Source organism: Garra rufa, chromosome 22 (assembly GCF_049309525.1).
Source record: "Garra rufa chromosome 22, GarRuf1.0, whole genome shotgun sequence".
Classification (NCBI taxonomy): domain Eukaryota; kingdom Metazoa; phylum Chordata; class Actinopteri; order Cypriniformes; family Cyprinidae; genus Garra; species Garra rufa.
In genome coordinates, this window is record NC_133382.1 from 150,178 (window position 1) to 168,102 (window position 17,925).

At 32.1% G+C, this 17,925-nt stretch overlaps 1 protein-coding gene across 1 annotated transcript; it reads right to left on the reverse strand.

Annotated features, from left to right (window-relative positions):
* Positions 1-1,454: 1,454 nt before the first annotated feature.
* LOC141298268 (transcription factor E2F7-like) lies at positions 1,455-17,174 on the reverse strand. Its single transcript, XM_073828776.1, has 13 exons — positions 17,044-17,174; positions 15,933-16,031; positions 15,552-15,845; positions 15,293-15,443; positions 14,266-14,487; positions 8,435-8,593; positions 8,199-8,336; positions 7,968-8,123; positions 7,807-7,876; positions 6,011-6,320; positions 4,389-4,560; positions 3,982-4,304; positions 1,455-2,366 (listed from the first exon to the last, which is right to left on the reverse strand). Exons 2-13 carry the CDS (start codon positions 16,029-16,031, stop codon positions 2,217-2,219), a joined length of 2,244 nt encoding a protein of 747 aa, XP_073684877.1. The 5' UTR covers positions 17,044-17,174; the 3' UTR covers positions 1,455-2,216.
* Between the last annotated feature and the right edge of the window lie 751 nt (positions 17,175-17,925).

Below are 17,925 nucleotides of genomic sequence, written 5' to 3' on the forward strand. Positions count from 1 at the left end.
GAAGTCACGTAATTTTTACAACCCACAACTTTCAAACTATTTTAAGGAGTTTTTGACAACTTAAACCTAAGTGTAATTCTTGTTAACTATTGGACTTAAATGCAAAGAAAATGGCAGACAATACACACCATACTCAAACGCGGATGAATACGAAACTGTGAGGGAGAGGTTTATAGTATTTTATAATGGTACGAAGTCACGTAATTTTTACAACCCACAACTTTCAAAACAATTTTAAGGAGTTTTTGACAACTTAAACCTAAGTGTAATTCTTGTTAAATATCGGACTTAAATGCATAGACCGTACTCAAACGCGGATGAATACGAAACTGTGAGGGAGAGGTTTATAGTATTTTATAATGGTAGCCTACGAAGTCACGTAATTTTTACAACCCACAACTTTCAAACTATTTTAAGGAGTTTTTGACAACTTAAACCTAAGTGTAATTCTTGTTAACTATCGGACTTAAATGCAAAGAAAATGGCAGACAATAGACCATACTCAAACGCGGATGAATACGAAACTGTGAGGGAGAGGTTTATAGTATAATGGTACGAAGTCACGTAATTTTAACAACCCACAAATTTCAAAACAATTTTAGAGAGTTTTTAACAACTTAAAGTTTTTTTCCCTTCGGAAAGATGTATGCTACACTTACTAAGACCACTTTATTCTTTATTTATGGGTCTTGCAGACTTCTGGTTCATTATAACGAGAATTACAAAGTGCAATAAACAGTAAAAATGTTTTCATTACTAACCAGTGTGCTCATAATTAAGAAGATAATACATTAAAATAACATGGTAAGACAACAATTTGCATTATCAAGCAGCAAAACTAGCTGTTTTGTACAGTTCTGTTTGGTTTTTCCACAGAAAACGTGGATAACCTTATTTATTTTTTAAGCAACTGTATTTCAAGGTAATAAAAATTAGTTGCTTTAACCTTTTAAAAGAGTTGTTATCAGGTTAATGCGTAGTCATGGTTCATTGTGTTCAAATACAGGTTCACTGATAAATACTGATTGTTTTGATATCAAAATCTCAAAGGACAATTATGAAATGTTTTGACCTTTGTTTCCCAGATTCAGCACTATATTCAGCACTTCAGCTTATATTTCATTTTTTGTATATGCTGCCATCTTGTGGTCATACAAAATCAAGCCCATGATCTGTACTGTGCACAAACACACAAAATCAAGAGAATAATGCAAGAAAAAGTAATATTGCATTTGACATATATTTATTTATGTATTACATGTATGACACCTGTGTCCACACATAAAGTGATTGAAAATACATCTGACAAACAAAAGCACCATACAGATTGAGCAGTGTGGCTTTAAACATCCAACGAAGACATTTAAACACTGACATACGAATACAAATGCATACAAAATATTCAACGCTGAGTTACAGTACTGTAAATACTGTACAGCTCTATGGATGTGGTTTGCAAAAATAATTTATTACTAGTCTAAGAACAGTTAATACATAAACATACTATTTTTCCAAAACAGTACAGTACTGTGATATTTCTGCTTTGCCCAGTGATTGCAGATAATATTCACTGGTTATTCAAGTATGTCTTTGTTTCCTATTCGTTTCACAGATGTAGCACCTTAAACTTTAACAGTGTTAAACATTACAACCATTATTATTATTTTTTTTTTAAATCCGTAAATCATACAATTCATTCATTCTTTCTGGTGAAGGCACAAAATACATTTGTAAGGCATGTCGGCTTCACCAAGATGGCACTTCTACAAACTGTTAAAAAAATAGTGAACATACTATTGAGCAAATCTGTGTGTTTGCTGTTGTCTAAGAGACTAATCCAGACTTAATTCATTTTCACATTTTTAAATATGTAGTGCTAAAGCTGGATCGCTGATCTTAGTCTCTGGATTACTATAATAAATAATAAACTAAATCAGGTAACATACTGTTATACGGATGTGAAATGAACTCCGAAATACTATCAAAAATGGTGAGGGAGAACAGAAATACAGCCACAAGAGGGCGTGTAACAGACTACTACTGGACTAGTATCTGCCCTCTTCTAGTATTCTGATGTTCACTAGTTAGTAAACAGGAAGTGTTCATTTCATCAGAAATATTTCAAGTCAGATTTTACTGTGTAATGCTGTTTCTGTCTTTGGCACTCTAGCACCACAGAAGCTTGAAAATGTACTGACACCAAAGCAGCGGCTAATTTAATTGGCTGCGGCGTGTCCGATGTCCAGCCTCCTCTGGGCGGAGCCTCTTTTGCGTGCCGCCGGTGAGGTGCTGAGAGACCCGAAGGCTCCAGGGGTCTCGAAGAACGATTTGGACCCCACTGCCGCTTCCTTTGGTGTCACCGGAGTCTGAAATAGCAAAGTAGTAAGGTCAGAAACCATATATAAAACATACTACTGTTTGAAATGTGTATCACTGCATACTAAATTATTATTATTTTTTTTTTGCAAAACCAAAAGTAAAGTTTTTATTTAAATGAAGTTTAATAATGCTTAAATAAAAGGCATCATTCAGATTTAATTAATAATAAACACTAAAGTTGCAGTTAGTTTTGAAACCCAGCTAAACATTTTCTAATGTTTCCATTAGAAAATATTTCTAAATGTTTAAAACTTAATGATTTTTTTTTTTTTTTTTTTAGTTATGTGAATGTTAAGAGAGCATTCCATTGTATTATTTCACAAACTTAATGGGAATGTTACTTTTGAATATTTTTGGAACAAGTACACTACCAGTCAAAAGTTTATGAACAGTAAGATTTTTAATGTTTTTTTTTTTAAAGAATTCTCTTTTACTCACCAAACCTGCTTTTATTTGATCTAAAAGCAGTAAAATATTTTTACTATTTAAAATAAATGCTTTCTTTTTAAAAATATTTTAAAATGTAATTTATTCCTGTGATCAAAGCTAAATTTTCAGCATCATTACTTCAGTCTTCAGTGTCACATGATCTTTCAGAATCATTCTAATATGCTGATTTGTTGTTCAATAATTTATTATTATTATTATATCAATATTTAACACTGCAAAAATGCTTTTCTTACTTAGATTTTGTATCTTGTTTCCAGCCCAAATATCTAGAAATTCAAGTAACATTTTTTTTCTTGTTTTCAGAAAAAAAAAAAGGTCAAAATTAAATGAGTTTTTTGCGTATAACAAGCAAAAACGCACTTCATTTTTACTTGTTTTTTACTTGTCTAGAAAATCTTTGTTGATTTAAGAATTGTTAGATATTTGGGCTGGAAACAAGACAAAAAAATCTAAGAAAAGCATTTTTTGCAGTGAAAACAGTTGTGAACGTTTGTTTCAGGATTCTTGAACAGGAAGATCCAAAGATCAGCATTTATTTGAAATATTATACACTATAAAGTAATATTATACACTATACCATTCAAAAACTTTGAGTCAGTATAATTTTTATTTCTTTTTATTGCAAAAGAAATTATAGAAATTAATATTTTTATTTTGCAAGGATGCTTTAAATTGATCAAAATTGATGATAAAGACGTTGATAATGTTACAAAAGATTTCTATTTCAGATAAATGCTGTTCTTCCGAACTTTCTTTTTTTTTTTTTTAAGAAACTTAAAAAAATTCTACTCAGCTGTTTTCAACATAAATGTTTTTTTTGAGCAGCAAATCAGCCTATTAGAATGATTTCTGAATGATCATGTGACACTGAAGGCTGGAGTAATGATGCTAAAAATTCAGCTTTGAAACCACAGGAATAAATTACATTTTAAAATATATTCAAATAGAAAACAGTTATTTTAAATAGTAAAAATATTTCAAAATTTTACCATTTTTGCTGTACTTTGAATAAAAAAAATGCAAGCTTGGTGAGCAGAAGAGACTTCTTTAAAAAACATTAAAAACAAAATTCAAAAACTTTGGACTGGTAGTGTGGTTACAAAACCCGTAAATTTAGTGCATGACTAAAAAAAAAGTAGGCAGTAAACTGACCTGTGTTTGTGCAGGCTGAGGGCTTTCTTGTGCTCGTGGTCCTTGTGGTGAGAGTGTAGCTGCTGCTATTCTGTGCCCATGATGCTCAGGGCTGTTCAGTGTTTCAGCCACACCAAATGCCCCTCCTGCCATCACAAACTGGGCCGGTGACAACACAGTGGGCATGCTGAAACTCAAACCACTGCTGGCAGCCCCCTCAGTGCCAGAAGTAGGCATTGCACCTGCTATAAGTGGCGAATGCATCAAAAAATAAGGCACAGCTACGGCTGGAACGCCGCCTTGTGTATGTCCCGCAGGCATGAGGAAGTTCAAACCATTCAGACCTAGAGAAAAAAACAACCATTTGAATCATTAGAATGAGTGTATATTTGAAAAGATTGACATTCGGAGCTCAGGTTTTCATTTACCTGCTGTGTTGGGAACATAGAGGTAGTGAGAGGACAGAAGGGGGTCTTTAGGGCTGGGCGGCACCGTGTCTTCCTCATTCATCTGCCCAAATGAGGCCTCGTCCCATGGGGAACCTTCTCGAGAACAGACTGGAGACCTTCTGGTGCTGGAGCTCAGACTCTCAGTCTCACCCTGGGAGACATTTACACAAGTTAGAGATCAAATTACTGCCTTCATAATGACAGTTTATAGTATTGGGGTTGCTGCCATTATAAACATTATCTTTACATCATACTCAATAATCAGGGTCAGAAATATCTGATACATTTTAATTGTATATGGGTCAAAGACAAAAAAGTGTTTAAGCATAAAAACAATAAGTGTAAACGTCACTGCACACTGAGTCCGAAATGTTTTTTCTGTTCATCCTCGTTTCCTATCAAAATGCTTGTTATGGATGCGAAAACGCAGAAAATTAATCCTGATTCGATTTTATATATATATATATATATATATATATATATATATATATTTTTTTTTTTTTACATTTCGGACTCAGTGTACAATGACCTTAATACTTCATTAAACTGTTTTTCCAAATTATTATTATTATTTTTAAGTTTTCTGTTTCATTTATTTACATTTTTGTTTTATTTTTTCTAAGTAAAAAAAAAAAAAATTCATACATTTTCCCCAAATTTACAGAAGATATCTTGTTTGGCATATTTACAATAAAAAAAAAAATCTATTTATGACATTAAAAGATTAATTACTTTCACCCAAAATACTAATTACACTTCAAAAATGCTTTTCTTATTTAGATTTTTTGTCTTGTTTCCAGTAAAAATGGTCGTGTTTTCAGAAAAAACTATTCAAAATTAAAGTGAGTGTTTGCTTAGAACAAGCGAAATAATCTACCAATGGGGTAAGCAAAAAAAAAAATAATTCAAACAGATAAGATTATTTTTCTTACACCTCAATTAATTTTAACTTCTTTTTTCTAGAGACAAGACAATGATTTTTTACTTGTCTGGAAAATCCTTCTAGATTTAAGATTTTTTTGTTGTTGATATTTTGGCTTGAAACAAGACAAAAAGTCTATGTAAGAAAAGCATTTTTTCAAGCGTGCTTTAAATAGATTTTTTCAAAAAAGGTTTTCTGTTTAATTTATTTACATTTTAAAAAATAATACATTTCCCCCTAATTTACAAAAGAAATCTTGTCAGGCATTTTTACAACAAAAATCAATTTATGAAATATTGAAAGATTAATTACTTTCACCCAAATACTAATTAGTTGTAATTCTACATTTTTTACAATTTGTCAGTAAGAATGGTTTTACTCATTTCAAACACAATAAAATTTAATATTGTCCCTAATTCGTGTATGTGTTACAATATGCACAAGTCAGACTATTTTGTTTGAATGTTTACATAATATCGTTACACTAAATAACAATGTAAGATTATTTCAACCAAATTTTGATATTTTATTCTCCAAAAACTTTAACCTTAAAAGTACTTTACTTACATTAAATGTGCATTCTATGGACATAAAATCAATGTTGTAAATTTCTTTTGATTCAGACATCTTAACGTCTTTGACCCATATATAGAGTTTCAATTTGGTGCACAAAACTCACCATTTCACTTTCTATGGAAGCTGAGCGTTTGCTTCGTTTAGCTGTCTGATCATCATCATCCTCTTCCTCTTGCCTCTCTCTCTTCTTTAGGTTTCCCTCCCTGTGGTCTGAGACAGGTGACCTCTGGGTGACGGCGTCTGGGACGTGTCCGCTGTACACCATGAACAGGGGTGTTTGCGGCAGACCAGGGAGGTATGCTAATGGGTGATGAGCGAACTGGGCTGAAACAGGCAGTGATGCATACGGGACGTCAGCTTGAAGAGGGACCACTAGTGACGCCAGTCCGGTAGACGGCACTACAGGGCTTCCACTGAACACAGTAATTAGTAATAGTTTTGGTTAACGGAGAATAAAAGGTCAAATAAAATAAAATATTAGACGGAAACAATTAAATGTTGCATTGGCAGGTAAATTAAACATTATATATGTTTAAGTACTACAATTACTAAAACTGACAAAAATAAATTAAAGCTAAACAGAGCTATAAAAAAAATAAAAGCTAATTCAAAGTATTAATATATTCTAAATAAGAATGACAAAATTACTGAAAATCAAACTAAAATCGAAACGAAATTTGGAAAAAAGCCAATTCAAAATATAAATACATTCTAATAAGAATGACAAAATTACTGAAAAAAAAAAATTAAACACTAATTAAAAATGAAAATAAAAATATAAAAGCTAAATCAGAATATTATAGATACTATAATACACTGTAAAAGTTAAGAAATAAGTACATTTTTTGAATAAATAAATGCTAAATAGAGATACAAAAAATAATTCAATAAATAAAAATGGCAAAAGCATAACATATATATTTAAAAATATAAAATTATTATTTAAACGTAAATTTAAAATAAAAGCAATAGCAAAAATAAAAACATTCTACATACTAACAATTTTTTTTAAATAAGTGCGTTTAAATTGAAGTACTACAATTACTTAAACTGACATAAAAATAAATTAACACTAAATAGAGAAAAAATAATAAAATGTCAAAAGCACAACAAAATTGAAATAAAAACTGGAAATCTAAAAATAAAAGCATTATACCTACGATAATACACTGTAAAAATTAATTTTGAAATATTTAAAATTTAAATTTATTTAAAGTACATTTAAATTTAAGTACTAAAACTACTTAAACTGACAGAAAAAATTAACGCCAAATATAGAAAAAAAACAATGGAATGAAAAAAGGAAATCTAAAAATAAAAGCAAAATTCAAAATATAATAAATACTATAATACACCGTAAAAATTATTGTTTGACATTTTTTAAAATAAGTAAATACGTTTAAAGTGAAGTACTAAATAACTAAAACTGACATGACAATTAAGAGATATGAAAAAAGAAGAGTACAAATGGCAAAAGCACAAAAAATGGGAAGGATTTAAAAAAAAATATTATTATAAATACTATAAAACACTGTAAAACTTAATTTTCCAAGTTGTAAATAAACCATTATTGGAGGACATTTTACAAGAAAATACTAGTTCTACTTTTAAGTGCTACTTTAAATCTACGTAATTCAATGAGTTACTTGCTAATTCTTATTTTCTGTGGAGTTTACTAGCAATTTCCGGGTGAAAATTCTTTCTACACCAATTTTTCAGTGTAGTATATGAATAATTCCAAACTAACTATGTTAGTAAAACAAGCGCAATGCTTATGCATCAACTTCAGGTTCGAACCTACAACCTTTGAGCCTAGATCTTTATCCATTGTTTATAAATGACTTAAGTTTGCTATATGTGAAAAGTCTGCAAATACAAATTCTATACAGGTGGACTCACCTGTCTCCAAACTGTAGTCGACACACTGCACTGGTGTTCACACCCTTTCTAGAATAATCCACCGGCTCGTCTGAAAAATCAAACACAGCGACTGTCACTCAAATGACATCGAATGTAAAAGAGACATTTGCATTATGGTATGTTTTCTGCTCAGTTCTCACCTGTAGATCTGTGAGGTGTGCTGGGGGCGGAGCTTATGAGTCTTTGATTGACAGGAGGAGCAGGAATGACCTGAAACGAGGAGTGGCGCGTCATCTTCTCCCGTCGTTCCCCGGCGGTACCGATCTGCGCTTCTGTGACTCTCAAATCATCTGAATCTAAAAGACAGTGAGCACAATATAATCACACTGAAGATTTTTTAAACTTAAAGCAAGCGTTTAAACAGGACGTACCACTACTGCTGTGGAAATCGGCAGGTCCGATCCATTTGAAAACAGGTTTACGACTCTTTTCTTCTCGTACGTGAAGTTTCTTGATCAGATTGAGGCTGGTCAGGACGTTAGCGATATCATACAAACGTCGCACCTTAGCTAAACACACACAAACAAGCAAAAAAAGATTGTGAGCTACACTGAGTCAACAATGCAATGCATAGTATTTAAAATATTAAAATCAGCTTTTGTTTTACTTTTATATTTGCTGTGGCTGGACTCGTCCTGACCCTCTTCAATCAAAATCTTAGCGGCTGTATCAAGGGTAACGGTCTGTGTTTTGGAGACTAAAAACAGCATGACAAACTTCTGGCTCATGATACGGAGCGATTTGTCCTTCCGTCTGCTGGAGGCCGCTGTATGAGAGAGATGTACAACCATGTAAAAGTTGTCATTTCAGGCATTAAAGGAGAAGTTCACTTCCAATTTACTCACCCCCTTGTCATCCAAGATGTTCATGTCTTTCTTTAGTCGTAAAGAAATTATGTTTTTTGAGGAGAACATTTCAGGATTTCCCCCCATATAGTGGACTTCTATGGTGGCCCTGAGTTTGAACTTGCAAAATGCCGTTTAAATGCAGCATCAAAGGGCTCTAAATGATCACAGCCGAGGACGAAAGGTCTTAATCTACTGAAACGATTGCTTATTTTCAAAAAAAAAAAAAAAAAAAAAAAATACAATTTATATACTTTTTAACCTCAGATGCTTTTCCTGTCTAACTCTGCATGAACTCTGTGTATTTCGGTTCAAGACAGTTAGGGTATGTGGAAAAACTTCCATCTCATTTTCTCCAATTTCAAAATCATCCTACATATTTTTTCCTAAAGTGCATTTTAAAAGTGAAGATTATTTAATTTGAAGCATGAAAAATTACAGTATGTACTAGAGATGAGGACAGCAGGATGCTTCATTTCTTTATCAAGACGTCAAATTTAGGAAACACGAAGAGATTCATTTAAATGCTCAAATCTTGTGAAATTAAACACTTGGATCCTGAGCAAACAAACTAATGAATATCGATTTTAAACAGCTGGGGGTAGCAAAATTGCTCACCTTGAACAATTAAAAGTTTAGGGGCATTATATAAAGCTATTTAGCAGAATTACTGGGGCTCCCATCTCATTTTCTCCAATTTCAAAATCATCCTACATATTTTTTCTAAAGTGCATTTTAAAAGTGAGGATTATTTAATTTGAAGCATGAAAAATGACAGTATGTACTAGAGATTTTTTGTGTGCGTTTTTTATTTTAAATGTCAGAATTAACAAAAATAATGTTCTATATTTGTGCATCAAATAGAAAACAGGCAAAGAATTGTTCATGACATTTTTATTAATATTTTACGTTTATTTTTTTTTAATTCTTTGTAATTTTAGTTGTAGTATATATATAAATTTAGTTTATGTTTTAGTCATTTTATGTTTGTCAAACAAAGGTTTATGATTTTAATCAACTATATTTGTATTTTTTTACATTTAACTGTCAAACCTATAGTTTTTTATAAATATATTAGGTTCATTTTTATATTTAGTAATTTTAGCTTTATTAATTTTGTTTCTGTCATATATAAATATCTGTGTAGATTTGTATTCATTTTATTTCAGTTTTTGTTATTTTAGTACATCAAGTTAAAAGTTAAATATTAGGATTACTTTGCTTAATGTAACAAAAATTGACGATTTTAGCTAACTAAAATAACTGCATGACATACTTTTTTTTTTAATGTCAGAATTAACATAAATAATGATCATATTTTACTATTACTGAAACTATTATAGTTTTTATTGTAGGTAAATTTGTATTTTTTTGTAATTTCGTTTTTATCATATGTGACCCTGGACCACAAAACCAGTCTTAAGTCGCTGGGGTATATTTGTAGCAATAGCCAAAAATACATTGTATGGGTCAAAATTATCGATTTTTCTTTTATGTCAAAAATCATTAGGAAATTAAGTAAAGATCATGTTCCATGAAGATTTTTTTGTAAAATTCCTACTATAAATATATCAAAATGTAATTTTTGATTAGTAATATGCATTGTTAAGAACTTAATTTGGACAACTTTAAAGGTGATTTTCTCAGTATTTTGATTTTTTTGCACCCTCAGATTCCAGATATTCAAATAGATGTATCTCGACCAAATATTGTCCTATCCTAACAAACCATATATGTGACCTTGGACCACAAAACCAGTCTTAAGTCGCTGGGGTATATTTGTAGCAATAGCCAAAAATACATTGTTTGGGTCAAAATTATTGATTTTTCTTTTATGTCAAAAATCATTAGGAAATTAAGTAAAGATCATGTCTATGAAGATTTTTTGTAAAATTCCTATTATAAATATATCAAAATGCAATTTTTGATTTGTAATATGCATTGTTAAGAACCTAATTTGGACAACTTTAAAGGTGATTTTCTCAGTATTTTTATTTTTTTGCACCCTCAGATTCCTAATTTTCAAATAAATGTATCTCAGCCAAATATTGTCCTATCCTAACAAACCATACATCAACAGAAAGCTTATTTATTGAGCTTTCAAATGATGTATACATCTCAGTTTTGTAAAATTTAACCTCATGACTGGTTTATATATATATATATATATATATATATATATATATATATATAAAATGTAATGAGGATTGTTTAGAGCTCTTTGAAGCTGCATTTTGGAAGTTCAAACTCAGGGGCTCCATAGAAGTCCAATATATGGAGAGAAATCCTGAAATTTTTCCTCAAAAAACATAATTTCTTTACGACTGAAGAAAGAAAGCCACGAACATCTTAAATGACAAGAGGGTGACAGACTACATTATCTGTAAATTTTTTGTTTTGGAAGTGAACGCATTAGTAAAGTGAATGCATTAGTCTTTAAAATTAAGGTCTTCGAAAAATCATACAGCAACTTAGGAAACTGTAAAAAACATTTCTTGATAAATCAAGGATTATCCTTTTTTTCAGTTTTAACAACTTATACACTAAATAAAGACAATGGAAGACATGAATAAAGGATGAGTGAATAAATCTGAGCTGACTGGCAGCAGAAAATCAGAGTTAGTGGATATGAGGAATGCTATGATTGCTTGGTGAATCGGCTGGTCGAGTGAGACTCCTGCCCTCATGACGGGACGGTAATAAGCTTTTGTTAGAAAGCAAAGCTGTTGCTTAGAGACAGCGGCCACATGGGACAAGAAGCCAGCCAGAACACAATAACCACATCAGAGGATCCAGATGAGGACAGCAGGATGCTTCATTTCTTTATCAAGACATCAAATTTAGGAAACATGAAGAGATGCATTTAAATGCTCAAATCTTGTGAAATTAAACACTTGGATCCTGAGCAAACAAACTAATAAATATAGATTTTAAACAGCTGGGGGTAGCAAAATTGCTCACCTTGAACAATTAAAAGTTTAAGGGCATTATATAAAGCTATTTAGCAGAATTACTGGGGCTAAAATCATTAGCAGCTTTTATTTCATCAGCAGAAAATACCAGAGCTATCAAATAACTTAATGTGCATTTTAAAAGTCAAATGATTTAGTTTGAAGCATGGAAAATTACAGCATATACTAGAGATTTTTTTTGTTTGTGTGTTTTTTTTTTAATTTTTTTAAATGTCAAAATTAACAAAAAATAATGTTTATATTTGCCATAACTTCTATATTTGTGCATTGAATAGAAAAAAGTCACCGGATTGTTCATTTACTGTTACTGAAATACTATTACAGTTTTTATTAATATTTTAGGTTCATTTTTAGATTTTTATTCTTATAAAAATATACATTTCTATGTAGATTTGAATTAATGTATTTCACTTTTAGTTATTTTAGTACATCAAGTTAAACTAGTAGTATTAGGTTTATAATATAATTAGGTAACTATAATAACTTTGCATTACATACTAATTTGTTTATTTTTTTTTATGTCAGAATAAACATAAATAATCATCATATTTGCCATAACTTCTATATTTGTGCAGTGAATAGACAAAAAGCACTGGATTGTTCATGACATTGGTGTTAATTTACTATTATACGTTTTTTAAATTAATATTTAGTTTAAGTTTTAGTAATTTTGTTTTTGTCATATATACTTTTTCATTGCAGATTTTTATAAAAAAAAAAAATGTATTAATATTTTAGGTTCATTTTTATATTTTCTGTTTTCTTTGTAATTTTACTTTTGGTTTTATGTATACACATTTAAATGTCTATATAGATTTTATTAATTTTACTTCAGTTTTAGTTATTTTAGTACATCAAGTTAAAGAGAAACACTGCATTGCAACTAGCTGAAGCGTGCATTTAAAAATGTACTTTTTTAAATTAATATTTAGTTTATTTTAGACACAAATGTTCATGGTTTTAGCTAAATCTAATAACTTTACATGACATACTAATTTATTTCTTTATTTCTTTATTTTGTTTTAGTTATTTTAGTACATCAAGTAAAATTAAATAAAATGAGAAACTGCATTGCAGCTAGCTAAAGTATGTATTTAATTTTTTATTTTATTTAATATTACGTTTATTTTAGTTAATGTAACAAAGGTTCATAGTTTCAGCTAAATATAATAACTTTGCATGAAATACTAATTTATTTAGTTTTTGTTAAAAGCAGAAATCGTACCTGTAGCCCTGCTACAGTGACCTATGAACTATATTATTATTGAACTGAGCGTAGTTTCTCCAAATGAAGGTCAACAGTGTTGTGATTTAATCAAATCACCCCTACAGGAGCTCAGCAAACAGAAACATGTCTAAACCTGCAGCTTCATCTTCCTCTGGATAATTAGCTTTCTTCTTTGGCCTGTCTGTAAGAGCATGGTACATTTATAACAAAGAGTCCCTGTGCTGTGATGGGATTACCAGTGATCAACACAAAGACCTGGTAACCAGTGTTGTGACCGAGACGCTGTTAACTGGTGACCGATTAATGGAACACATGGGTGAGACACTAATAATAGTGTTAATGGGGCAACAGTCACTATGGTTTCAACATAAACCGTTTAAGTGCAATATACAGTGCCTTGCAAAAGTATTCATACCACTTCATTTTTTTTTCACATTTTGTTTTGTTGCAGCATTATGTTAAACTGCTTTAAATTACTTTTTTCCCACATCAATCTACATTTCATACACCATAATGACAAAGCAACTTTGCAAATTTATTAGAAATAAAAAACTGAAAAGATCCCGTTGCATAAGTATTCGTACCCTTTTAGCTCAGGAGCATTCATATTGCTTCTAGATGTTGCTACACTTCGAGTGGAGTTAAACTGTGGCAAATTCATTTGAATGAGTCTGATTTAGAAAGGCACACACCTCTCAGAAAAGGTCTAACAGCTGAAAATGCATATCAGAGCAAAAACCAAGTCCTGAGGTCAAGATAACTGCCTGTAGAGCTCAGTGACAGACTTGCGTTAAGGCAGTGATCTAGGGAAGAGTTCAGAAAAAAATCTGCCGCATTGAAGGTTCACAGAAGCATGTAGCCTCTATTATCCACAATGGAAGACGATTGGAACAACTAGGACTCTAGAAAATGTCTGCTAGCCCCCATCCAAGCTGACAGAGCTTGAGAGGTGAAAAGGTGAGGTAAAAAAGGCAGATAATTGCCAAATGCAGATGTGCAAAGCCTGTCACATCATACCCAAAAAGACTTGAGGCTGTAAAGGTGCTTCAACTAGGTACTGAGTTAAGGGTATGAATACTTATGCAATGTACTTATTTCAGTGTTTTATTTTTAATACATTTGTAAAATTAGCAAATCTGGTTTTTGCTTTGTCATCATTATGGTGTATGGAGTGTAAATTGATGTGAGGAAAAACTAATTTAAAGGAGTTTAACATAATGCGGCAACAAAACGAAATTTGAAAAAAAATGAAGGGGTATGAATACTTTTGCAAGGCACTGTATATGAGTAGAGACGAGTTTCGTTTTTTTTTTTTTTTGCAATGCAATGCAATGCAAACTGAATACTTTTACAAAAAAAAAAGTATGAACAGGAATATGTCTGCATGCCATACCGTGTGTGTTTTGCATGTGGTGGGCGGCATACGGGCTGCTTCCTTCTCTCTGGTCCATCTGTAGATGGTAGCCCTGCTCTCGACCCGCCTGATGGAGGTCCTGCAGGGTCTGCGGCAGCGCTGAACGTCCGTGCCACACGTACAGATTCTTAGCCATTCTGCTCACCAGCATTAGAGACTCCAGTACGTTCACAATGTCGTAGATACGTCGCCTCTCAACACCTGCGTCACAGTTGCCAGTTACTACTTGCAATTTACTACTAAATGCAATTTTTATTTAATAGCATTTTTATGTTTGGAAGATGCACCAGAAGCACTTTCATATTGATTCCGTTCATGACTCTTATTTTGTGCATGAGAAGAAAGTAAATAGCGTTTGCTTTTCTATTATTAGTAATAGATTAATAAACGCTATAATACTTTCTCATGTAACATCAGAAATTCATCAGCAAACATGCATTTATTTGTGAAAAATACTACAGTACGATCAGAGAATCAAAGGCTTGCCATCTAATATAAATAAGTTTATTTTACATACATTTTTCAATACAAACAATTCTCAAATGATTTATTTAATTATTATGTAAAATATAAATACATTGATCTGTTTAATTTGTATTAAATGAATTACTTTTTAAATAACTCACTTCCAAATAATTTATTTCTAATTTTATAAATATTATGTAAAATATTGCCAAAAAATCATTAGGATATTAAGTAAGGATCAAGTTCCATGAAGATATTTTGTAAATTTCCTACTGTTAATATATCTCAATTTAATATTTGATTAATATGCAACTTAATTTGGACAACTTTAAAGGCGATTTTCTCAATATTTTGATTTTTTTGCACCCTCAGATTCCAGATTTTCCAAACCATACCTTAATGGAAAGCTTATTTATGAATCTTATGACTGGTTTTTGTGGTCCAGGGTCACATATATCTACTTTATATTGACCCTTCTGCCCCTCTTCTCTCTGTGATATCGAACAGGATTTGATTCAGTATAGGAGTTATTTTCTCATACCCAAGCGTGTGGCCACCTCATCCAGAGAAATATTGATGATCTCAGAGGTTTCTGGGTAATCAGGGTACAAGGCCAGAAATTTCTGACACAAAAGCCCCAAACTCTTCTGTTTGCGACTGGGTCTCCTCTCAGAATCGTCCAACGCTTCATACTGCAAAACAGAGAGATACAACCAGCTAAGTCTACTGAACATATTTAAGATGAATTGTGTGTTTAAGTTTCCAAACATCACACTGATTTAGACTAATTCTTTTCATACCTGACACGAGTCGTCAAGTTCTTCCTCTTCATCCTCCTCTATTGCCTTCTCTTCATTTTCAATGGGTCTAAAGAGGGTTTTCTTCATCTCCCTGTCCCGGATATCTGGGCTAGCAGCGCTGATCAGCATTTTTAGGTTGGCTGTTGGGGTCCAGGGGTCCGGATGGACCTTCTCCACATGTTTAATAGGGGTTATATGGGCAATATCTGGGCTGGAAACTCTCCTAAGTCCATTCACAGCTGCTGTCTCGCACTTCAGTGGTGTCATTTTTCTTCGGTCCATGCAGATGTTCTCCTGAAATCATGGGTAGAAGTTAATCTAATGAGGCAGTAGATGTATTGCAAACAAAAATAATGCTTTAATTACATTTAGATGTCTTACTTTCTGGTCATTCTTGTTGCCAGTATCATCTGAGCCTGTCTTATTCACTAGCGTCCTCGCACTAAGCAAATCCTTTAAAGTTAAACACTTCATCTCCATCTAAAAAAAAAAAAAACAGAAAAATCATTTGTCATTAGATGCTATTAGTAAATTAGTTCATGTAGATGATGAGTTAATACGTGACCCTGGACTACAAAACCAGCCCAAAGTAGCACAGGTATATTTGTAGCTATAGCCAAAAGTACATTGTGTAGGTCAAAATTATCGATTTTCTTATGCCAAAAATCATTAGGATATTAAGTAAAGATCATGTTTGCACATTTCCAACCATAAATATATCAAAACCTAAGTTTTGATTAGTAATATGCATTGCTAAGTAGCTCACTTGGACAAATTTAAAAGCAATTTCCTTAATATTTAGATTGTTTTGCACCCTCAGATTTCAGATTTTCAAATAGTTGTATCCTAACAAACCATATATCAATGAAAAGCTTATTTATTTACAGCTTAATGGCTCTTATGACTGGTTTTGCATTGTTATTACTATGTAATACCAACAATTTTACATAATATAGTATATATCTGCTTAAATTCCATATCTGAGTATGAATATATTAATATGTGTAAAGTATGAATGTGATGTTTGTTACTTACTAATGAAGTTATTATAACATGATGCCAAGTTATTCAAACACTGCTAGTAAATAACACTACATTATTATAACAAAAGACCATAATGTAATGACTAATGATCACATGATTCTCAAAAAGTGATCTGATCTGATGATGGTGGCAAGATTTTGGCGCAAATATTTCACCAGTTGCCTGGTAACGAAATCAGATTTTCAGAAGAAAAAAATATAACGATTAAACGTTTGAAATAATTTACATTAATATGATTGTCACAATATTTTATGCTTTATTTTACATTGTTTTGTAGGAGTTAAGCAGGATGCTTATAATATTAAAACCCCTTTTATATACATCCTCCTTTTCTGAATATTTGAATACTAATAAAATGTTTGTCAGTAAAACTCAAACTTGAGTTTGAAAAGATCATTTATATGATTTTTACATTAGTCAGATAGTAATGTTAACTTTATATTCTTACCTTAAACTTCCGTCCTTGATTAAGGAAATCCTGAAAACGTAAATAAATCCTTTGCAAAAGGTGATCGCTTCTTTTCCTTCTTAAATAAACATCATTTTCTTTCTAAATAAGAAGATCTGAGCTTATTTCAGTCGTACCTCTGGTCAAGCGAATATGAATCACCCGCTAAAGCTTGTTTTCTGGCGCTCTGAAGAGTTACACCATCTCTCAGCCAATCACGTCGCTGCTATGCAAATATATCAACGGCGATTGGCCGAACGAGGAGGAAATGCCTCAGAGCGCCTCTCTTAGCCAATCAGAGACGCGCTCTGACCAAGCCTGTGGGGGTTTGTTGGCGGGGCAGTCGGCGCGCTGTGGGCGCGCGCTCTTCTTGATGTGCTTCTGAGGTTATTACAGGCGCGCCTCAGGTTTTAACTCAGCGGGGACATAATTAATCACCACAGATGATTAATTGCCATTATATCAATGGCGAATGTCTCCTGGCTGCTTTTAATGACAGTCTCTGGCAGGAACAAAAGGTGAGTGACACAGGTGGGGTTTTGGCGCGACTGAGGGGTTTGTCGCGCGAAGGAGTGTAATATGAGAGGATCCCAACACCCACAAACTACCCCCACATAAGCCTACTTTCAACGTCATGAACACAAAAATAGAATATTTTATCTAACAATAGAGTAAGACATACAGAAATACTGTATCTAGCCTTCTTACTAATAAGCATGTTTAAACCCAATAAAACAGGTCAAATGTCATAAACATAAGTAACAATACTTTTAACCTACATGTGACCCTGGACCACAAAACCAGTCAAAAGTTAGATTAAATAAGCTTTAATAAGCTTTCCATTAATAAATGGTTTGTTATATTTGGCCCAAGACACAACTA